Genomic DNA, 24057 nt, shown 5'->3' with positions numbered 1-24057 from the left:
TCCGAGACGAAACAAATGTTTTTGCTTGTATCCAAGACTTTTTTTATTTGCTAGGGCCGAGCATCTCCCCCAGCATGAACGTTTTAGAAAAATAAAAACAAAATAAAATTAATGCATGAACAAACCCAAACGACTGGCAGCCAGCGCCAGACCTATTGGTTTTATCAATGCTTGATCCATTTCCAGCACTGTTTGAGGTCAAAAGAGCTTCCTTAAAAAATAGTTCTGTGCAGAAGCTCCGTGAACCACAGTTCCAAGGAGAAGCCAACAGTGTTTCCGCATCATAGCCAATGAAAGTGCACGACACTGAGCTCAAGCCGCCAATCACATTTGACGTTACAGGAAGCTCGGGGACGGGAGGAGAGGTTTCGCTTTTGTACTGCACAGTCTTTAGACGAAGTAGGTTTTATTTTGTTTTTTATTTGTTGAATCGGCTTTCGTGTATTGGTTAAAATGTAACTTCAGCTCACGTTCCCCTCTATTTTTGTTAATAAAACTCCAGACTTTCATTATGTAGAATGATGTGTGAAACTTCTACAGTCTTTTAAAAAAAAAAATGACACCACCGCACTCACCTAGTTGCAGATGTCCTCTCGGTCTTTTTATTCAGTGTACGTTTGAGTGCATTTGTGTCGCGTTCCTTCTATGTTTTCAAACAAACAGCGAACTGGGAGACACTGAGAGTTTGTTTCTTTTGTAAATCAATCTGTGCCAAGGTGCACAGTGCGTCTGGGGATGTAGATTTTGCACCCATTGAAAAGTACTTTTATGCTTCCAAATTTAGGGGCATATTTAGTCAGAAGAGAAATGGCGCAGCGCTGCGTCACTTCTGTAGCACAGGGATGCACCGGCACACCCATGTGTTCACACACTTACCCCCCCCCCCCCCCTCACCCCACCGGTGCTAATCCTTGCTCTATAGTGCAAGGGTGTCAGTGTTGGAGGAAATTATTGTTTATGTGCAGGAAGGTGTCCCTTCCTGCACATAATCTACAATGTCAATTATGCAGCACACCTAGAAGTAGCAAATTGTCATTACTGAATGATTGTTTATGTGTAGGAAGGAACACCTCCCTGCACATGGTGTTTTGCTCTTTCTACAAATGCAGCACACATAGAAAAAGCAAAAACAAGGAGAAATATAAGTATTTCTCCTCGTTGCGCCATGCTAACGCCACAGCTGGGGTGGCGTTCATTTTTGAGTGTCAAAAGCAATGAGTGTTGCAGTGGAACTCCCATAGCAGCACCCATTGCACGCCCCTCTGCCACAGGAAACTGCATCTGAGGGGCCCATATTTACAAGGCGGCATTAAAACACAAAAAGTGGCTTAGCGCTGCCTTGTAAATATGGGCAGTGCACAGCGCCACCGGAGCATAACAAAAATTGACGCTCTGGTGGCGCTAGGGGCATGTATGTATGCCCTTAGGCTTTAGCCATTTTTGGCTATTCAGAATCAGGGTTGGATTGGCAAGGCGGGCATTCGGCTGGTGCCTGAGGGGCCTGTGACAGAGGAGAGCTAGTGGGCCACTTTTTTCATCTGTGAATAGAGCAGCTCCACATAACTGGGCAGATTTTCATAAGCTGCAGCTTTAGGTGAGAGGCAGTCTGAGCAGCTGTAGCATGTACATCATGTGGTGCACCCCATATGGGCACTAAATACACACTCCTTAGTTCTCTGACAGTCCAGTAGTCTGTGGCTTTATTTAGAAGTAGACGGACACCTAATGGAAGTGTTGAATTCACAGCAGGACCCACCAATGGAATTTCCTTAAAAACACAGATAGTATGGTAAAGAAAACTCCACCAGTCAATTCTCCTCTGGTTTTAGCACGTCCTCCAAAAATAGGAGTTTTTCTTTAATTTCCACCCAACTCGAAATCAGGCTCTTGGTCTGTTCACTACCAGAGTCAGCACAAGCTCCCCCACTTCCCTGAGTCACCTTTGGAGACTACAAAAATCAAAGTTCTCACAAACACAGAAATCCATATTTTTTTTCTTCAGAAAATGTTAAGGTTTTCTAAATCAGGTAGCCTTTAAGACCAGGAGCCCTTAAGAGCAGAGAGTGAGCAAGGCTTTGGGTAACTGAGAGTGGGCACGAACCCCAGGAAGCTGAGGGTGAGCCGCAGGCTCAGGGACCTAAATGACTGAGAATCTCTTAGGATTACCAGGATTTTTATGTCCTGGTAGGGTGTGCAGAGATCCAAGGGTGAGTAAGGGCACAGGGATCTAAGAGACAGCAATGTGTTCAGGGACCTGAGGGTGAGAGGTTTATTGACCTGAAGGTAAGTGTCAGAACACAAGTGGGCAATCTGTAATGGAATAATGGTGTCTCCAGTCTTGGATGGAGCTACTGGCCTTTGAAACTTTAAAAATCATAATTTCAACTAGTATCTCCCCAAAATAAGCCTCTAATGCTAACCACATAATGATTCATGAAAGGTTGTGATCCACAAATGTGTGTCACTTTTTTTGGGTGCCCGGGACAATTTTGCATCCCAATCTGACCCTGAAGTCTTGTTCATTTTTTAATGCAATAGACCAAGCATTGACAATGCCATTAGGGATGATTTTAATGTACCAACAGACTTAAACATAGGCATTCATTCACAAATGCTGTTTTTAAATATTGTATGCACAAATGTTTATCACAGTAAAGTGGATTGGCAAAGAGTAATGTTTATCACATTAAACCCTTGCGTACTAGCTTTGCAGATGCTGGGCAAAAGAAGCAACAATACTACTTTCTGTGTAGAATGCATATAGCATATAGAAGAAATAGAAGGGAATGTGACAAACAGCATAGTTGAGTTCATTTTTCAGATTTGGAAGATTCCATTGTGCATTCTAATAGAAGTAGTTCCTGGACTGCGGAATAATGCATCACCAAGCTGATAGCATGAAGTGAAAGAGTAACACTCCTCTGAGTAGAATCAAGCAAAAGCCCACTATATGCTTGTGGAAAAGAATTGCTAAAAGTCTTTAAAGAGGTAAGCTTTTCCATGAAGGGCCTTATAATGATGTCACTGATATCACCCCATAACTCCTTCCCAGAGTTCCCAGTACAAGGGGCATTGATAACTGCGTGGAAGGAGGTGGTGATACAAATAACAAGGATCACAAGAGTAACTCTGAGGGTTGTCTTAGAAATGAATTATCAGGGAGTCAGTAATTTGATTTCCAACTCTTCCCAGTATTTCAACCTTAGGCTCCCCTTGTTTTCTGCAGGCAGAGTCCACGAGAGAGCACTGAGGGTTAGTACGCAGTTTGTAGGGTTCAGGAAACGGTAGCATTAAGGGGGAGTAAGTGGCTTTTAGGGTTCAGGGAGGGGTAGCATTAACGGATAGTAAGGGATTTGTTGAGATTAGTGAAGGGTTGCATTAAAGAGCTGTAGGGTTCAAGGAAGGGTAACGTTAAGGGCTAACAAGCCTTTATAGGATTCAGGGAAGTTTAATGTTAGGTGGTAGAAAGGGTAGCGAAATAGGGTAGCATGGGGTTTTCAGGGTACAGGTAAGAGTAGTTTTAATGGGTAGTAAGGAGTTTAGGGTTCACGAAAGGGTTGCATTAATTGGTCATAAGTTTTTTATGGGGATGGGTAGCTTTTAGGAATAGTACAGGTTTTTACAACTCGGGGATGGCAGCGATAAGGGGTAGTATGTTTTTCATGTGGAAAGATCGGTATTGCTAGTGTAGGTTTTTTATGGTTTAGGATGGGGTAGCTGTATAGGGTAGTAAAGAGTTTTTAGGGTTCAAGGAAGAGTAGTGTCAAGGGCTAGTAAGGATATTTAGAGTTCAGGGAAGGGTATCAAAGGGTCTTAAGGGTTTTTAGAGTTTTGGATTGGTAGCCCTAAGGGGTAGTAGGAGGGTTTTTGGATTGAGGGACGGTGGCTTTAAGGGGCACTATCCTTTTCCATTTCAGGAAAAGCATCATTATAGAATAGTGTGGTTTTTTTAATGGTTTAGGAAATTATAGCTTTATGGGGCTTTTACAGTTAAGGTAAGTGTAGCATTAAGGAGTAGAAAGGATGTTTAGGGTTTAGGGATGGTTAGCAGTAAGGGATAGGACATAGTTTTTTTGATTCAGGGAAGAGTAGAATTAAAGGGTACTAAGGAGCTTTTAGGGATCAGGAAAGTGTAGAATTAAGAAGTATTAGGATTTTTTAGGATGCGGGAATGGGTAGCATTAATGAGTAGTAAGAGTTTTTAAGGTTTAGGGATAGGAGGCATTAAGTGGTAGTTTTTAGGGTTGAGGGAAGAGTAGCGTTATGGGGTAGTAACGATTTTTAGGGTTCAGGAAAGGATAGAATTACTAGGTTTATAGAGTTCGGGGAATGGCAGCATTAAGGGACAGCAAGGGTTTTTTAGGCTATATGGAAAGGTAGCCTTAAGGGCTAGTAGTAAGGAGCTTTTAAGAATCAGGGTAGTTAGCATTAAATGGTAGTAAGAGTTTCCTAAGGGGCAGGGAAGGGTAGCATTAAGAGGTAGTAAGGGATTTATAGGGTTTAGGGATAAGCAGCATTAAAGGGTAGCAAAGGGTTTTCAGGGTTCACAGAAGCATAAAGTTAGTGGGTAGGAAGGTTTTTTTAGGGTTCAGGGATGAGTGCGGTAAGGGGTAGGAAGGGTCTTTAGGGTTCATAGATGGGTAGCATTACGGGTAGTAAGTGCTTTTTAGGGTTCAGATAAGGGAAGCATTAAGGGGTAGTAAGGAAATTTTTAGGGTTCAGGGAAATGTCACGCTAAGAGATAGTAAGAATTCTTTAGGGTTCAGAGGAGGGTAGAATTAGTATGATTTCAGGATTCAGTAAAGAGTAGCTTTAAGGGGTAATACTGATTTTAAGGGCTCAGTAATGGGTAGCAGGAAGGGGTGGTAAGGGTTTCTTATGGTTCTGAGATGGGAAGTGTTAAGCGGTAGTAAGGGTTTTTTGGATTCACAGAAGGGTAGCATTATGGGAAAATAGGCTGTTTTGGGGTCCAGAGTTGGGTAGCGTTAAGGATTTATAGGATTTTATGGCTCAGGGGAGAGTAACATTAAGTGATAGGGTTCAAGGAAGGGTTTGCATTAAGAGGTCTTTAGAGTTCAGTAATAAGTAGCGTAAAGGGTGTCTGAGGTTCAAGGAACAGTAGCGTTAAGAGGTTTGAAGGGTTCAGGGAAGGCTGGCATTATGGGGCAGCAAGGGTTTTTAGGCTTCCTGGAAGAGTAGCATTAAGTAGTAGTAAAGTGTTTTTAGAATTCATGGAAGGTAGCGTTAGGTGGTAGTAAGAGGTCCCTAGGGTGCAGGGAAGGGTAGCGTTAAGGAGTAGCAAGGGGTACTAAAACTTGGGAGTAAGAGGGATAAGGGAGTTCAGTAACATGAAGGGGTAGTAAGGTGTTTCTGGGTTCAGGGAAGCATAGCGTTAAGGGTTAGTAAGGGTTTTTAGGGCTTAGAAATGGTCAGCATTAAGGGATAGTGTATCTAGAGTTCAGTGATAGGTAGCATTGTGGGTCATAAGGGGCTTTGAAGGTTCCGATAAGGGTAGTGCTAAGGGGTAGTAAGGAGCTTTTAGGGTTCAGAGAAGTGTTGAGCTAAGAAGTAGAAAGATTTTTAGGACACAGAGTAGTAGCACCAGGGGTAGTAATGGTTTGAAGAGTGTAGGAATCTGTATATGGTGCAGGTGTTAAGAGTTCCTTGGTTCTGGGATAGGTAATGTTAAGGGCTAGTAAATATTTTTGCATTTACAGAATTGTAGCATTATAGAATAGTGAGGCTTTTGTAGGGTTCAGGGATGGGTAGTACTAAGGGCTAGTAAGGTTTGTAGGGTTTAGGCAACAGTAGCAGTAAGTTGTAGCTCTGATGGGTTTGTAGGATTATGGGAAAGGTATCTTTAAGTGGTAGTTGAGGGTTAGGGTTCACAGAAGAGCAATTTTAAGGGTTAGTGATGCTTTTTAGGGTTTAGGAAAGGGTAGATTTAAGGGTTAGTAAAGGTCTTTAGGATTCAGGGATGGGTTAGTGGTAAGGGTAGTATGTTTTTAAGATTCCAGGAGGGTGAAGGGGCAGTAAGCATTTTTTAAAGGGGTTTTATGGTTCATGGATGGGTAACATTAACAAATAGCGAGGAGTTTGTATGGTTCAGGGAAGGGTAGCATTAAGGGGCAGTTCGCTTTTTTTAGTTAAGGAAACTGTAATTTAACAGAGTATATTAAATAAGTAAATTATTATATGAAAATTCTCTCAAGGAGTGCTATTTTAAATTATCTCTGAAGTTGACAATGGAAAGAAAGGGTTGCGGAGACTGGAACTGCAATACAGCAACACTTTCCTTGTGACTGCCATTCTCTCATCTGTGCTGCTGCCAAAGAAGTCGAAACACCAAATGTATTTACTTATCTAGGAGACATAAAGTATTGCAGTAAAATGTGTTTAACCTAACTGCCTAACCTCTGTTGTAACATAGAAACTTGACTTGGTGAAGATTTTAGCCTCATGCAGCTTGATAAACAAATGGTTACAGCTCTTGGAGGGTATTGCTTTTTCAATAGAAGCACAGAATTTCTGCACGATCAAAACATGTACTCTTATACATTGGTATGTGGACAGAGCAAAGCCCCTCTGTGCAGAACTCCTGAAGGCTCGTTTTATGGGTTGATCACATAAGGTCTGGCGACAGCTGTGCTGTCAAGCCAGAACAGAAAACTAGAAGTAGCACAATGCCTAGCGATGTCGTTTAAAAGAGCAGTACACAGTAGAAGTTGGCCGGATGAATTCAGTACTTTACCAGGTTTCTCAAGGCACTGGTGGGCAAAGCATGCAGAGGCATGTTTATTAGATTTGCTCAGGTTGTTAGCGTTATCAACAAGTAACATTTTATGTTTTGATATATGGGCCCTCATTTCTACACTACACCATCTGTGTTGTTAAACCAAGCTGATTGCCTGTGGACATCTGTACATAGGAATTATATTTTAATCCTGTTTCGTTTCCATTTCTTTTACGAGATAATAGCAGTGCTCTCGCGCCTAGATGCCACTGTTAAAACTCATTTACTTTTTCACTTATTTAGTTAAGCTTTGAACTATACTGTAAGGTCTATGTTTGTGTTTCCCGATGCGGTCTTCAGATATACCGGGCTACAATTCCAGTTGGGGATACTTTGACCTTGCTTCATTATAACTTTTTCATTGTTTCTTCCTAGACAGTAATACTTTACTTAGGGTAACCAGATGGCTCTATGTCATCTGGACACCACTCTTCCATTCCTGAATTTCGCGTTTACATATCATTGTTTATCAGGTGTGTTGTTCCATTTGGTTCAATTAAAATGAGCCAAAACTACTACTCCTCCTAAAATGCACTGATATGATGAATCAAAACCTAGATCTGTAAGAGTTGTGTTCTGGTGACATGCAGTCATATCATCATTCTTACTATATTCTCTTGCTATGAACAGAGTAAGTTCTAACATTAAAATTACAGAAGTTGCATCACAAGAAGATTGCAACCTCCCCAGTTCACACAATTGGTCACTAGACCAAAGCAGGGTTGCATTCGTCAGTGTGTTCTCCTATCCCATGGCCTTTGTCACTTCTCTCCATGCTCGAACCGTGACTCTGGTGTGTGGGGGAAGCCCTGCCTCCTTTTTCTAATACACAATATTCCAGGATCGCTAATCCTCCTTCATAGATCCCTCTCTGAAGCTTATGTAGTGCAATACGCGAGCTGTCCCTGTCCCAGAGAAGGATGCGCATTTCACTGTTGACGTTGTTAAAGGACTCTTTGGGCACTGGATATGGGGTGTTTTGTAAGAAGTACAGCAGTTGAGGGAGGGTCATCATTTTGAACAGGGCAGCGCGACCCATTAGGGATATTGGGAGTGTTCGTCAGCGTGACACTTCGCCTCGCAGACGGTCTAGTTGTGGACAGAGATTTCTCTTAAGAAAAGCCTCTGGGCTCTTTGTGATATATTTTCCCAGATATGTAAATCCCTCCTTGGTCAGGGGGAATCTCACATCCAGGAGGCAAAGTGCATTCTCTTCCAGTCAGCGGGAAGGCCCTGGATTTATCCCACTTTATTTGATATCGTGAATATTGTCCCAAGGTGTCTATCGAACAATGTGCTTTTGTGACGTACAGTAAAATATCATCTGCGTACAGGGAGATCTGTGCTTCCCAGTTGTTCCCTTCTCTGATTCCCCACACCAGTGGATCCTGTCATATCCACTTTGCCAATGGCTCTATTACCAAGGCAAACAGAAGTGGGGACAGCGGACATCCCTGCTGCGTGCCCTTATGGAGCATGACGGAGTGCGAGACTGCTCTGTTGATTTTAACCCTGGCTCTTGGTTCATGGTCCAGTAATTTAACCCACAAGCAGAACTCAGTGCCGAAACCCAAACTAGTGAGTACTGCAAAGAGGAAAGGCCATTCTATGCTATCAAAGGCCATTTTCGCGTCCAGAGTACCATGGCAGTGTCTGTCTCCGATGCCTGCATCGCATGTAGAATCGCATATAGGCTTCTAAGATTAAGTCTGGTGCTCCTATTTGGCATAAAGCCCGACTTGTCCGGTTGCACCAAATTCGTTATAACTAGCTGCAGTCTTTTACTCAGAATTAGTGATATTGGTCGGTAGGAGCTACACGCCGTTTGTGGTTTGCCTTTTTTGTGTACCACAACAATCGTGGCTTCTCTCAGGTCTGGTGGGAGGTATCCTACTGTTTTGGCCTCCTGGAACATGGCTAGCATGTGTGGGGCCACTGTGTTGGTGACACATTTATATAATTCAACTGGTAAGCCATTAGGGCCCATCACCTTACCGGCTGCAACCCCCCAATAGCCTCTCGTACTTCCTTCACTGTCAGGTCCTGATCCAGTGCCGCTCTATCCTCCGCCAATAGGACCTGAAGCTGGAGGTCTCCCAGGAGTTCCCCACAATCCCTTTCCGTGTGAACCATACTGGAGGCATAAATCTGCTCATAGTATGAAGCAAATGCCTCTGCTATTTCTGGTCCTGAGGCGAACCTCTTCTCCTCCTCCCCCCGTAGTTCTGCCACCCAGTTGCGACCCATGTCCCTCCTTTCTGGCCAAACTATCAATTTGCTGGCCTTGTCTTCCACATCATATGGTCGTCTCTGCACTGCCAGAGTGTGTTACCTAGCTGTATTTTTGGCCATGTCTTTAAGATCTTTCTGTTTGAGTTGAAGTTTGTGACTTTGGTCTGTGGTCAGTTCTGCACTTACTGTCATCTGTTTTTCAAGTCTGCGACCTCTCTTTCTATTTTCTCATACTTAAGTCGTTTCTCCTTATTTACTCCCCCAATTACTGCCTGTGTGTGGCCTCTTAACACTACCTCAAATGCTTCCCAGAGGGTGCCCGCTGAGTCTACCGATCCTATGTTTTCTTTTAAATAAGTTTCCGCCCCCTCTCTAATTTTCCTCTCCAGTTTGCAGTCTTTGAGGTGCCACGTAGCTATCCTGGGAGGTAGGGTCGTGGCTTTCGAGGAGCTTGTTAGTATGACAACTACTGGCGAATGATCTAAAATGCCCCGTGCCAAGTGTTGTGTGTCATGGAATCTACCTGCACCTGCCCCATGTGTAAATAAATAATCTAGGCGAGATAGGCTACTGTGTGATGCTGAGATGTAAGTAAATTGTTGGGCTTGGAGGTTGTGGTCTCTCCACAAGTCTACCTATCCCATGGAGTCTACAAATGATCTTGATTGGCTCATGGCAGCCCCGGACTTAGCATTGGTCAGTCTGTCGCATTCTGGATCCATGATGTCATTCATGTCCCCCCCTAATAGTAAGTTGCCCACTGGCATTTCCAGCAGCACTGTTCCCAGCGCCGGGATCGTTTCGTCTTGTAGCTTAGGCAGCACATATACAGAGCAAATGTTTAATGTCTGACCAATCCAGGTGCCAGTTTGTGCCACATAGCAACCTAGGGGGTCAGTCCAGACCCGGCCCGGAATGAATGGTGTGGAAGTTTTGAGTAGGATTCCCACACCCCGTGAATTAGAGGTAAATCCAGCATGTGACAGTATAGTATATCCCATTTGATTTAGTGCGCTGTGATTATTGCCTTTTAGATGAGTTTCCTGCATTAGGACTATATCAGGGGCTTGGCATTTAATGAATTGCATTACTAGTGTACGTTTAATCTTGTTGCCCAGCCCATTGACATTCCAAGTCATAGCCTTCAGCTGCCCTTTGTTGGTCATCTGCATAGCTTTGGTGTCTGTATAATGAGTCCTGTGTTGATACGACTGTGAGCCACCGCTTTCCCTTCCCTCCCTCCGTCTATCTAGCAAAGTTGATCTGAGCAAGAAACTGTATGCAATAACAAAAATGAACATTTCCCAATAGAACTCCCTCCTCCCTGCAACCCTGCTTAGTAAGCTTAGAACTACCCACCCCCACAACTTGTAGAGCACCTGTCGCCCGTTCCTTAACATAAAACTGTACTTAGGGTTGGTTAGCTTCGCCTCTAGTACCTATGGGATAGTTATCGGTGTGTAAACCCCTTAGATGTGTCTGTTAGTTGGCACCTGATAACGAGTTATAACCTGTGAGTTTCACTACAACACTGTGTATAAAAGGAAGTGTGGTCCCCTTAACTCAGGGGGGCTCCAACTATGTCAGATAAATCCAGTCTCCTACCTCCCCCACCTGCCCCATCCAGTTTTATCTGCATGGCGCGATTACTCAGGATGACTCTCAGTCCTTTTCTGTCTCTTCATCATCTGCACGATGCGTTGAGGGATTGTCCGATGTTCGGGTGTCTTTTTCACTCCTCATCACCTCTCTTCGATGGGGTTGTCCAGCTTTCCGCCAGCCCTCAATCCAATCTCACGCCTCCTCAGGCCGAGTGAAGAACCAGGACTTGCCCTCTGTGACTATCCGCAGCCTCGCTGGAAAAAGCATCATATATTTGATTTCTTTGTTATGGTGGACTTTTTTAACTTCCTCAAAGTTAGCCACAGATTTTGAACTTGGCGTGTGAAGTCTGGAAAGAATCTGATTTGTACATTTTCATAAAGAAGGTCTCTTTGAGTCCGTGCTGCCTGTAGGATGGCATCTCGGTCTCTGTAATTGATGATTTGTGCTATTATTGTTCTTGGTGGAGCCCTCGTTTTTGGCGGCGATGGGCCCTCTTCACCGAAAAGAAGTTGGATAGGCTTCGGTCGGAGTTTATTAAGAATTGGATCCTCCAGAAAGAGATACACACTAGGGCCTTCCGCCCCCTCCGGTACCCCAACCACACTGATGTTGTTCCTTCTTGCTCTTCCTTCTTGGTCTTTAAGCCTGGCCTCCATGGTGTTCTGTTGCTTGGTGAGTAATTGAGTATGTTCCTCTAAATGTTTAGACATGGACCGTAGAGCCTGAATATTTGTTTCAGCTTTATTGACTTTTTCTGTCATTCTTTATAGATGTGCTCTTAAAAGAGAGACATCTATTGTCACGGCGTTGAGTTTTGGCTCCAGTGTCTGTTTCAAATCTGAGATGGCTGCCATGATAGTGCTTAATGAGGGCTCAGGTGCCCCGATGGTGTCTGGGGTCGAGACTCCGGAGGCAGCCGGCACCCTTGGTACTGCATATTCGTCCTTTTTATTAAGCTGTGCCTGGATTTGGCTCTGCGGTTTGCCTATGGCAACCGAGGTGCTCCTGCCCCTTGTGGCGGGGTCAGAGGCTGGGGGGTCTCCACTCTCTTACCCCCTGCGCCCATGATTTGGGTTGGGGAGGGGGTACCACAGCCCAGGTTCAGTGTTGCTCTCCTGCAATGTCTCCCCTGAGACTTCACCGCCGCTTCCCTTTAATCTGGATGGTCTGTATTTCAGACACTTGTTCAGGGCCTTGTCTCAGTTTAGTACTCTGTCCCCGTCCGTCGGGCCTTCCTATGCCACCCCACCTTGCCGCTGATGCCCTCTCTCGTCTGGTTCTTGGGGGGGACGAACCTCGTTTCTGTCCGCTCCTCCCTGTTTCTCCACATCTGATTGATTTTTGCCCCCCTTCCTCTAATTCCCCGTCCCACACATTTTCAGCTGTACCTCTTTGGCTGTGCGGGGAATATACGAGGGACGCTCATGTCTTGCCGCGGAGGAGGCTCCCCTTGGCCTCCATCATGTGGTCTCTCCTGCCCTCTTGCTGTTTGCCTGCCGCCTGGCCTCAGCTTGGCCTGGGAGCCTCTCCCGCCCTCGTAACCTCCGGCCTTCCCCAATAGTCTCAGCCTGGGCGTGGCTGTATCTCTCTGCGCTCCACACCAGTCCGGTATCCTCGACCCACAACCTTTTGTTCTTCTTAGCTTAAAATTAAGGGGGAACAAAGCTAAAGAATGCAGCATTCTTAGTCTGAGTAATGAATTTATTAAGACACTTTCCAGATCTCAAACAAAAACACAAAAATATGAACATGAGCATTTGCACTAAAACACGTGTAGATAGCAAAATAATCACAGCAGTTAAACACCGATAGGCAGAAAATGTGCAATACATCAACAATGAATATGTATGCAGTGAATACATATATATGTTTATTTATGCGCATGGCAAAGCTAGATAATTAAGAATTAAAATGCATCACCATGGAGATCGAATCCAACATCATCCTAGCCAACGTCAAGCTGTGGAACCCTGGACAGCTGAGACTGGAGAAACACTACCCAGTGGGATTTGGTTCTCAGCAGTGCGTCCACCCTCAAAATGAGTTCCTTCTGCCACAGCGCCAAGGTTCCCCACATTATGGGGGTCATTCTGACCCCGGCGGTCAGAGACCGCCGGGGCCAGGGTCGGCGGGAGCACCGCCGACAGACCGGCGGTGCCCCGCAGGGCATTCTGACCGCGGCGGTTCGGCCGCGGTCAGATGCCAGAAACCGGCGGTCTCCCGCCGGTTTCCCGCTGCCCTGCAGAATCCCCCATGGCGGCGGAGTGCGCTCCGCCGCCATGGGGATTCTGACACCCCCTACCGCCATCCTGTTCCTGGCAGGTCTCCCGCCAGGAACAGGATGGCGGTAGGGTGTGCCGCGGGGCCCCCGTAAGAGGGCCCCAAAAAGAATTTCAGTGTCTGCCTAGCAGACACTGAAATTCGCGACGGGTGCTACTGCACCCGTCGCACTCCAGCAACTCCGCCGGCTCCATTCGGAGCCGGCTTCATCGTTGCTGGGTCTTTCCCGCTGTGCTGGCGGGCGGCCTTTTGGCGGTCGCCCGCCAGCACAGCGGGAAAGCCAGAATGGCCGCCGCGGTTTTGTGACCGCGGTGCGGTCATTTGGCGTTAACCGCATGGCGGGCGGCGCTGTAAAAATCAGGCCCTATATTCCTTAAACAAACCCAGGAGCAAGGTTCTGGTAACATTCCCCCTCCCTTTGAGTAAGTTAGGAAATTCAAGCACTGGCTGTACTTGGTCTTTGTCGAAAACACGGAAAAGAACTGGCCAGGCCCAAATGCGCATTCCCGAGACTGAGCTTTACCTTTCTCTGCTGTAAACATTCTCATCCTGGTACACTCTTCTGTCCTCCGCATCCCACACTATATCTTCCCAGCTCTGGTGAGAACAGCGAAAACATGTTCAATGTAGAAAAAAAGCTTTGTGTGGAAAAATACCTGCGCCACCGATGTGACAGCATCTGAAGCTAAGCTAAGCACAAAATAGAGTCAGTGGTCAAGATGGAGTCGGTGGGTTAAATACAGATAGCATTACACCTTTTGAAATCATGAATGCCTGGGGCCATAGGAGTGCAGAACAACAGCACTGAAGCCAAGAGGGAAGTTTGGGACCCTCAAATGAGTAAAATGGCCAATTCAGCATTCTGGTCACACTTAGGGGGTCATTCTGACCCTGGCGGCCGGTGACCGCCAGGGTCACCGACCACGGGAGCACCGCCAACAGGCTGGCGGTGCTCCCGAGGGCATTCTGACCGCGGCGGTTCAGCCGCGGCCAGAAAGGGTAAACCGGCGGTCTCCCGCCGGTTTACCACTGCCCTTGTGAATCCTCCATGGCTGCGGAGCGCGCTCCGCAGCCATGGGGATTCTGACACCCCCTACCGCCATCCTGTTCCTGGCGGGTCTCCCGCCAGGAACAGGATGGCGGTAGAGGGTGCCACGGGGCCCCTGGGGGCCCCTGCAGTGCCCATGCCCAGGGCATGGGCACTGCAGGGGCCCCCGTAAGAGGGCCCCGCAAAGTATTTCAGTGTCTGCAAAGCAGACACTGAAATACGCGACGGGTGCAACTGCACCCGTCGCACCCCTGCAACTGCGCCGGCTCAATTCTGAGCCGGCGTCCTCGTTGCAGGGGCATTTCCTCTGGGCCGGCGGGCGCTCTTTTGGAGAGCGCCCGCCGGCCCAGAGGAAATGTCTGAATGGCCGCCGCGGTCTTTTGACCACGGTGCGGTCATTCAGCGGCGGTACCTTGGCGGACGGCCTCCGCCGTCCGCCAAGGTCAAAATGACCCCCTTAGTGTGCTCCAAAGGTTGACTTATTGTGTAGCCCTAAGATCTTCTAAAAAGTGATTTGAGTACCTGTTCCACTGACCTCCTGCTTGCTGTAGAAGCTTCATTGTTCGATTATGGTACTTAACATGCAGTTAAAATACCCAAAAGTTGTTTTATATTTAGCTAATGCACAATATATGTCTTACCTTTTCCCCTTTAACAGAAATGAATGCCTGCCACAAGGAGCTCCTGAGAAAACATCGGCTGCAGCTCTGTGCAGAAGTCCTGGTGGATGGACTGGTGGTTCAGTATTTATACCAGGAAGGGATTTTAACAGAAAACCATCTTCAAGAAATTTCAGCCGAAGTCACCAACCAAAGGAAAACCATGAAATTACTAGATATTTTACCTACTAGAGGGCCACGGGCATTTGCAGTGTTCTTGGACTCCTTACAAGAGTTCCCATGGGTAAGAGAAAGCCTTGCGGCCCGGTGCCTGGAAATTCAAGAGGCACCGTCATGCACAGTGTCTAGTGGCATACCCCCTCATGTTCTGGCCAGCCCGCCTACCGACAAACAGATCAGTCAGCTTGCCAGCAGGCTTGGCACTGAGTGGGAACAAATTGTAATCCACTTGGGCTTGTCACAATCCGACATTTACCGCTGTAAAGTAAATCACCCTTCCAGCGTGCAGTCGCAGATGGTAGCAGCCTTTATCATGTGGAGACAGAAGCATGGTAAAAAGGCTACTACACAAGTCCTTTGCGACACACTGCTGGTAGAAGAGGTGGACCCTTCTGTAATCCATCATATGCTTCATTGATAATCCTAAAATGTTTCCTTAAATGAAGTTGGAGTGTAAATCGCAAGGATAACACTGCTTTAAATTTTTTACTGACTCAACACATTCAGTGAGTGCAGAACTCTTGAAAGAATATGCATCACGGTCCTAATTTGAAGAATGAAAATCTTGGGAATGTCTGCGTGAAGAGGCTCATTGGCAACATCAGTGCAGCGACTTGAGATTACAGTTAGTGTGAGGCATCCCTTCACCTGGCAGCATTCAATAAGGTTGGGGGCTGCTGTGGCAAAGGACTCACCAGCAGCTGCCTACCTGCAGAGAGAGACAGCAGATCAAGAGCAATTGCAGCTTTCTGTGCACAACTCCTTTTTATTCCCGGCACTAAAGAATAGACAATCAGAGTGATTTTATTTGTGCATGTTGCATGTATGGGATCTTAGGTATAGAAAAATGTCACTGGTAAAGTTTTCTTTGCTTTGGGGATGGAGAAAAATTTGACCCGCCAAGGAACATTTATTTACCTTATGTTTTTACAGATCTTACACAAAGATTATGTTGTGCTTATTATGGGCAATCATTTAAACTATATTGAAGGCTTTCAACAAGAAAAAGCACAAGAATAATCATGTTAAGAAAAGATCATCTCCTCTTTTCTGATCCCTCAGCAAAGAGCACAGACCGGCATGTATTAATTTACAAATTCCTCATCACAGTTCCCTCTAGTCAACATCATGTGATCAATGATCCAAATGCATCTGTCATTCTTTCTTTCAAAATCTTTATTTCAGCGGTAAGACACAGCCATAAAAGCACAATAAAGTTAGACAAAACAGCCTTAAAACAGATAAAAATCACAGGTAAACATTGATTTAAAAAAAGAGATAACTACACAGTAAAATACTCAGGATGAAAACATGTACAAGGTACCAGCAAAACAAAATGGTAAGCCATCAAAAAACCATTTGCTTTCTCCTACTAACTGCACATTTAAAAAGAACAAACGGAACAGCAAAGAGCAGGGGAATTCAACGATTGCAGATGCAACAAGGCCTCTGCACATTTTCTAATACCACAGGCTGTGACGTTTTGGACAGGGCCCCTGTGATAATTAAAAAGAGTAAAGTGGTGCAAACTCTGGTGGGGGGGGGGGGTAGGTCTCCTCACAGGTACAGAGTAACACATCAGTAGAACTAATTTGACCTAGTGGGAAACTTAAATACTACCCTACTAAGCCTAGCCTAGATCTTGTTAACAGGACTCTGTCACAAGTGTTGTCCAATGTGGATAGGTAAGGTTCCATATAGGGGGTAAATTACAAACATTCATATTCCCTAATGGAAATTTTCGCTGCTTCACATGCCTCTCTACGCAGTCTATTCCGGGTTAAAAATGCATTCTTAACCCAAGACATATCGGCTTTGGATATACAAGTAGGGGCGTGAAAAAAGCTCCAGTCTCCCTAGATCAGTCAGTTCTCGTTTAATATAAGACAACCAAGAAATAGCTAAACTTCTGTCTCAGGCGAGGCAATCGAAGATCACCTTTCTGTTCAAGGCTGTGTGTTGGTTCACCCAAATGGCAGCCCAGTGTGCTGTAGGGGCCAGTTTAATGATCCTGGTGGACAATATAAGAGGCACATGATGGAGGTACACCAAAGAGGTGGTGCATAGCCCTATTCTCTCCTATCTGAAGGGCAGAGATCGTAGAATAGCCACGTATGCCTGTCCCATAGGTGAGGCTAGGTAGACATTTGCTCCTGAAAACTTCCAGCAAGGGGGCCATAGGTTTTCTACCTGTGCACGAGGCTTACCGATAAATAAAACCACTGGGACTGGTAAACCACTGAGCTGTTTTGTTCTTATAGGGGCCCCAATTGCCCTTGGCCTCAACAACCACCCCCAGATATGAAAATTCCTGGATGGAAACAACCTGATGACCTTGGAAATAGACATTTCTTTGTGTCATGGATTTGGGCAGCCGAGCGATTAGTAGACAGACACAAGGACCCTATTAAGCCCACAAATTTCTGGAAGAGAGTATTTAGACTTGTGGGTTCTACACATTAGAACAGCATCATCCGCATTGAGTAACATGGGGACTTTTTTCCAGCCCACCACTGAAACATCCACCACATAGGTGGACAGAGTTTCATCAAGGCCATTGATGACCAGCAGGAAAAGTATAAGGACCAGTACACATCTCTGGCAAACGCCCTTCCCCAGCGGTAAGCTGGAAGTGCGCTTGCCAGCAGAGCCATACCTAACAGACGTTGATAAGTCAAAATGGAGGGCACTCCGAAATTGGACTAACCCAGGGTCTATCCCCAGATCACTCAGCATGTCTCACAACCTAGACCTAACCTCACTGTCAAAGGCACTTGACAGGCCCATGAAGGCCAGGCAGGTGGAGCCCTGTTTAGTGATGGTGTACTTTCTAATAAGCAGGTGATGATTGAGACATTGCTCCACTGTGCCCAGCCCCTCACAGAAGCTGTATTGGGCCCCCAACAGTGTGTTTGACTCAGTGACCCAGGACTACTAACAGTCCAAAAACAACCCTTCTAGCAATTTTGACAGCAGAATCCAGTAAAGATATTGGGTGAGTCCCACTTGGGGACTGACTGCAAGTCAGCTTTTTTAAAAATGGGGACAATGGTGGCAATATGCCATGAACCTGGAAGGCCATACTGCATGAAGACATTAAAACAATTTCAAAGTAATGGGTCACACAGTTTTAGGGCAGATTTATACAAGTGCATAGGGACCCCATCCGGACCTGGGGCCTTATTAGATGGTGACTTAGCAGTATCCTCACAGACCTCTTCCAAGGCGAATCTGATAGGAATAAGATAGGCCACCGCAGCCTCGTGAGAATCCTGCGGCACATCTGAATAATAGCACGAAAATGGCTTTCCCACACTTCTGGGCTTATGGTGGTAATAACCGAGTTGTTGCAGGATCCCAAAGACCTAGTACCCTTAACAGCCCTTCGGAATGATGTAGTGTCCTTATTCCTGCAGGACAACACCTGCCTCCCCCATTGCTCTGTTTTAATTTCTTTGTGCCTTCTACGCAGGGCCCTTTTGTACACCACTCTGTATTCTTAATTTTTGTGACAGTCTCTAGGTGACTCCTTTAGGGCCCTGTGCAGGGCTTAAGCGGACTTTTTACAGACAGAATCAAACCAATATTCCTCCAGACTAGGTGAAGCTCCTGGGACTTAACAGAAAGGGTAGAAGAGGGGATATCACTCACCCTAACATGTTCCTTAGGGATACCAAAACCTAACCATGAAGGGTTATCGTCACTCAACACAGTAATAATAGTGCCCCCACACATGCTCCGTCTCCAAATGGATCTACAGACAAAGATGTAATCAATAATTGACCCATTCCCATCCCTAACAAAGGTTACTTTCAGACGATGGGTTGGGTCAATGGCATCGCAGGCATTGAGAAGGTCAAACCTATTGAAAACATTCAAAAGTGCCCTGGCTTTCAAATCCCCCTGCTCAAGAGCACCCCACGCACAGGAAGTATTCAAAATGACTGACTCATCAGCCTGGGTCAAATAGCCCAATATGATGTTAAAGTCGCCCCTAACCACATTATGAAACCCAGAGTGCAAGTGGCCTAGTTCCAATTCAGGGCCTGAAATGAAGCTTGACAGCTTAAAGATGTTAGCACATGCCTCAGCATCAAAAAGGCCATTGTGAAAGTTAATAACGACCAGATGGATGCTATTGGGCCAAGTTAACAAAAGTGCTTGAATAGCAGGGCTCTCACAGTGAAGCAGACAGATTTTACAACCCAGTGTGACCCATGGCCTGACCGCGCCGTGAAGGAATAGCCAGAACCATATATGCAGCAAACGCATCAATGCCTACAAGGTCCCTGGACCACATTTCTTGCAAGAAAATCAGATCATGGCTGGTGGCCATTGCAACCCAGTTTTCATCATCCAATTTGTTGCGCAAACCAGCAATGTTCCAAAACAGAAATTTAATCTGGGAAAAGTATAATTCGGCAGCGCCGAAGCATGCCTATTTTAGACAGCCAATTGAGAATGGAGTGTGGGGGAACTAAGGCAGTCAATACCTGACAAAGGGTTGGGCATGATCAGGGCCTCATTAACCAGAGCTATTGAAGCCATTGTGACCCCACCCATATGGTCATTCCCGGCCAGTCATTCACAACCCTCGAGGGGAGTCAGGGTTGCATATCTATTAAAAGTTTCCAGCTCCCAGAAGGCTGTGTGCTGGTCACCCGTACCTGAGGTCTGTGACTGGGGGATTGCCACTGATTAGACTGTGGTGCACAGACCGCTGGCCCAGATCTATATAAAAAACCCAGGGGGAGAGCCAAGATGGAAGATGGGGGGCTACTTGCACCAGGGTACCGATTAGAGGGAAGAATTCTTCCTGCAACGAAAGGCCTATTGAAATTTATGATTACTCAGTCTCCTTTGAGAGTTTTCTCATCCTTTTACCCTGCGTACCATGTTAATCCATTCCCCAACACAAACCCCCATAGAAGAGTTTGAGTGCATCTGTCATATTTCTACTGTGGTACCAAGAGTTTCTGTAGACTCAAAGAATTAGTTCTTGGCAGCCAAGGGTCTGCTCCCTATAAGTAATGACAGGTAGTGAAATTTTCAAATATGTGTAGTTCCTATAATAAAACGTTAAGGTCCCAATATGTTATTTTTGTTTGAAAAGGCTCAGTGCTTAGAAGGCACTAGTTAGTACTGCTGTACTGGCAGGCACTCCCTTGCCCCATGCCCATTCGTGCTGGGTGACACACCCCCTCAATAGACTGTGTCCTGCATCTCTTAAATGCATTTTTATAGTTCTAAATCCTCACTGATCCTACTAAGCACATTATAAGTAGGACTTATGGAACCTATTTATATGTTGGTTTTGTGGGAGAAGATGGGGGTTCTTTAGTTATTCTCTAAATGTCACCAGTGTGGAAAGTGTTACTTGTAATCCTAGTTCTGCAACCAAGGGATCCTCACTGGTCATAAATGTAGAATAATCCCACCCATTTATGAGGATCACTGAACACTTTTTACTAAACATCAGAGCCAATCTGTATTTGGATGTATAAACCTCAGTGCCGTTGATCTGTTGATACCCCTATTATCAGCAAGACAGGCCAGCTTTTAATGCATTTTTGTTGAGTGCATCAGTATTATTCTTTATTACGGTAAAATCCCATTGCAGCACTTAACTGAAGAAAATGATATATACTATTGAAAAGAACCAGTAGACCTCCATTCAGAGAGAAAGTAAAAATAAAAATGAAGGAAAAGGCACCAGTCAGGTCAAAAGTGCAGATGCTGCAGAAAAAATGCACAGTTACTTTAAGAAGTCAGCCGGTTCCCCTTCCCAGCATGCACTGCACTAGCAGTTAGTCTCACATCCCCAGTTCCTTTTGAACATAGACAAGTAATATGTGGTAACTGAAAATGCTAATAGTTGAACTGACAGCCTGGGAGGAGGGATGGTTGTTTATGACTTCAGTGAAGATTCATATGATGCAGAAATAGGATTGCAAGTAAGTAACATTTCCTTCTGCATCATAGGATCCTCATTGACAGTAAGAAATGTAGAATAGAGTAGTGAGCATATCCCCACTCAGCGGTTGCCAATACAAACTGTAAGTCAAAACACAAATCAGTTAATGTAACAAGCTGTATTTCATCTCAAACTTTTTCTAGCTAAATAGATACCTTCTAAAGTGTCCGTTCTTGATTGCCCATCAACCAGTAACGCTTGGAAAAAGTATGTCCTGGTCTCCATGTAGATGCTTTACAAATTTCACTTAAACGTACATTCCATACCCAGGCAGGAAATGCTTCTCTCCATGTGTAGTGGGGGTCTAGGCTTTACAGGAAGAGCAATTCATGAAACTATCCACCTGGCTATAGTTTGTTTCAAAGGGGCCTCGCCAGTTCTGAGGGGATCGTAGTTAGTGAACAACTAGTTTGTTTTACAGATATCCTTAGTTCTGTGTAAATAAAATTGAAGAACTCTTCTAACATCTAAAGAATGAAGAGTCCTTTCCACTGGAGAAGAAGGATTACTGCAAAATTCTGGAAGTGAAATTGGTTGATTGGTTGAAATTTTGAGTCAAATTTAGGTAAAAAAAGAAGGATGTGGTCTTAACACCACAATACTATTATGAATTACTGTGTATGGTTCTAGTCAGGAAAGAGCTTTCGGTTCCCCAACTCTCCAGGCTGACATAATTACCACCAGAAAAGCTACCTTCCATTAAAGGCCCTGTAATGAGGCACTATGTATGGGCTCAAACAGGGGAGCCATTAATTTGGATAAAACCACAATCTATTCTACGATTCCTATGAATAAAGTAAGACTGTATTTGGTCAAGATAAATGTCAGGGTATAGGGACTCAGTCCACATATACCGTCAGGAAATGTTGACATGATGCCTAACTAGCTCACAGTACCTGGTCTGAACCCCTAAACACCAGGGTAACATATGGGTTCTGCAACCTTGAAAATGACCACTCAGACTCCCAAAGAAATAGTGGAAACAGATCTACCCATTCAATGTCACTGAGAGTACCCAAGGTCAGACACAAAAAATAATGCAAAATGTTGTTTAGAACATTTATTTAAATAGTCTTATTCTTGCATAAAAACATGATTTATGATTATAAGGCAAACAAGACAGAGTATGGTAACCAGCATTACAAAGATGGTGAAAAAGATAAACAGTTCAACCATGCCTATGTTGGTAAATTCCAACCTGTAACTACCTACACTGCTGAGAGCATAGCTGGAGCACCCTCTGCCAGACGTATTGAGAAGCCTATACCCCCACCCCTCTACCTGGACGAGATGTATCAGGACACCAGGAAGCCTGTCTGATGTGGTGTGGCTATTGGTCTGGTGAAAGGTAGAGGTCGAATTCAGAATCTGCATCAGAGCCAGCCAAGCTGCTTCTTGGGCACTGCGTGTGTGCAAAGCTCCAGGATAAGTCCAGCGTAAGTGCTCCTCTGGCGCACATTGTGCAGAGACGTTTTTTATAATACAAGCACTCTCCTTGTTGCAGTGTGTCAGAGGTGCAGGCCGGACACTGTGATGTGTCTACAAACGCAGAGCTGACTCCACAAACAATCAAAATGTTCAGGCATTGTGTTCTGTGTGCTCATCCTTGGACAGAGGGTACAGACAGGATGGCTTACCAGGAACAAGCAACATGTACAATAATGTCTCAGTACATTATCACATAAACGAGAAAGAATATAAAGGATATTGACAGAAAAGAAATGCTAAATTAAAAATGTGCATATAAAAATTGAGTCTCTAAACAGGCTCTAACGTGTCTCATTTACAATTCAACTCCCACAGGGGGGAGGGCGTCTAATTCGATAAAAGTTCTAGAAACTCCTTTCTGACTGGCATATTAAAGAAGGATTTTTGTGTTGATCCATTCCTGTATTCTATCCTGTGATAGTGGCAAGATTAACTTTAGTGTAAGCAAATGGTATGTTTAATTGATCTCAATTAAGTAAATAATGAATGCTTACATTCTTCTGACAATTTATGGGACCATGATTGTTACTCAAGCACCATATGTCAAATCTTTTTCACTTAAACACATTAGAAGCCCTTGTGGCAGGATGCTTGGCTTATTTAAGAATGTTCATACACTCTGGTGGAAGGTTTAAATGTCCATATTAAATGGAATCCGGAACCATATCCCCAACTTAAAAGATTGAATGTTGTGGGTGATACATTTTGCCTTGCATTCTTGATAGAAGGTTCTGTATGCACTGCAACTTCTTGTGGGTTTTCACAGACAGGTGAAGTAGCTCTGGATACCACCACTGTCTGGGTCAGTCTGGTGCTATCAAAATCATTCTGGCCTTTGATAGTTTAAATTTTGAGTAGAACTGTTGGAATCAGTGGAATTGGTGGGAATGCATAGAGAAAACCCCTTGCCCAGTTGATCAGCAGGGCATTACCTCCTAATGACTCCGGCTCCCTAGTTCTCAACTTGAAGTTTGGGTATTTACTCCAGTGGCAAATAAGTCAATGTGGGGGAAACTGAGGTCTTGGAAAGTATCCAGTAAGACGGCATCATCTTGCTTGTATTTGTGGTTGTCTATGGAACATCTCCTTAGAAGATCTGCTTGGCAGTTTTGCAAACCTTGTAAATAAATAGTTTGGATTATTACATTTCTTGCTAGTAAATTGCCTGACCCTATAATGATAGAGACCTTGATCTAGTACCCCCTTGCTTCTTTAAATACCACATTGCTGTTTTATTGTTTGTTTGTATCAACATCCTGTTAGAAGTTAGAGATGGTGAAAATGCTTTCAAGGTTAGATGGAGCACCTTCAGCTCTAGGACATTTATATTGTATAGATGTTGGGCCTTTGACCACAGTCCGGGCACTTTAAGATCTTGTAGATGAGTACCCCATCCTGTGAGGGAAGCATCCTTCACCATGATTAAGCTTGGTAGAGCCTGGTAAAAAGGTATTCCCTTTAGTATATTTCTTCCTGCGCACCTCTATGTCAATATCCTGGTGAGCTTCCCTGCTTAGGCGATAGAACACGGACAGAGGCCCTGTCATGCAGGAGCACTTCTCAGTTCTACTCCACTCTGCTCTCAGTTGGATCCCTCTGTCTATGCTCTTCTGAATCACTGAACTGACCCATGTGGAACCCTTCTCCTCTTCTGTGTTCCCATCTGTGCAGCACCTAACTTTAACTTGCTCACAGATGCATCCCAGTAGGCAGACTGTACAACCATAGCCAACAAAGTGATGTAGCCTATTCCACACCTTGGATCAGACTTCTCTCTTAACCCAAGGAAAACTCTGCC

General features: G+C 45.0%; 1 protein-coding gene across 3 annotated transcripts in view; it reads left to right on the top strand.

Moving 5' to 3' along the window:
• Positions 1 to 332: 332 nt before the first annotated feature.
• Positions 333 to 24057, top strand: part of CRADD (CASP2 and RIPK1 domain containing adaptor with death domain) — a 56504-nt gene continuing 32779 nt past the window's right edge. The window contains exons 1-2 of one of the 3 annotated variants that reach the window (XM_069211855.1): positions 333 to 399; positions 14617 to 14861. In XM_069211855.1, coding sequence (XP_069067956.1) covers positions 14619 to 14861 — 243 coding nt within the window. In that variant the 5' untranslated portion in view covers positions 333 to 399; positions 14617 to 14618. Of the gene's footprint in view, positions 400 to 14616; positions 22767 to 24057 lie in introns of those variants that run through there. The other 2 variants (XM_069211856.1, XR_011199197.1) reach the window with 2 other exon arrangements.

Source organism: Pleurodeles waltl, chromosome 10 (assembly GCF_031143425.1).
Source record: "Pleurodeles waltl isolate 20211129_DDA chromosome 10, aPleWal1.hap1.20221129, whole genome shotgun sequence".
NCBI lineage: Eukaryota > Metazoa > Chordata > Amphibia > Caudata > Salamandridae > Pleurodeles > Pleurodeles waltl.
Note: the sequence above shows the minus strand (reverse complement) of the source record. Positions and strands in the feature narration are given on the sequence as shown.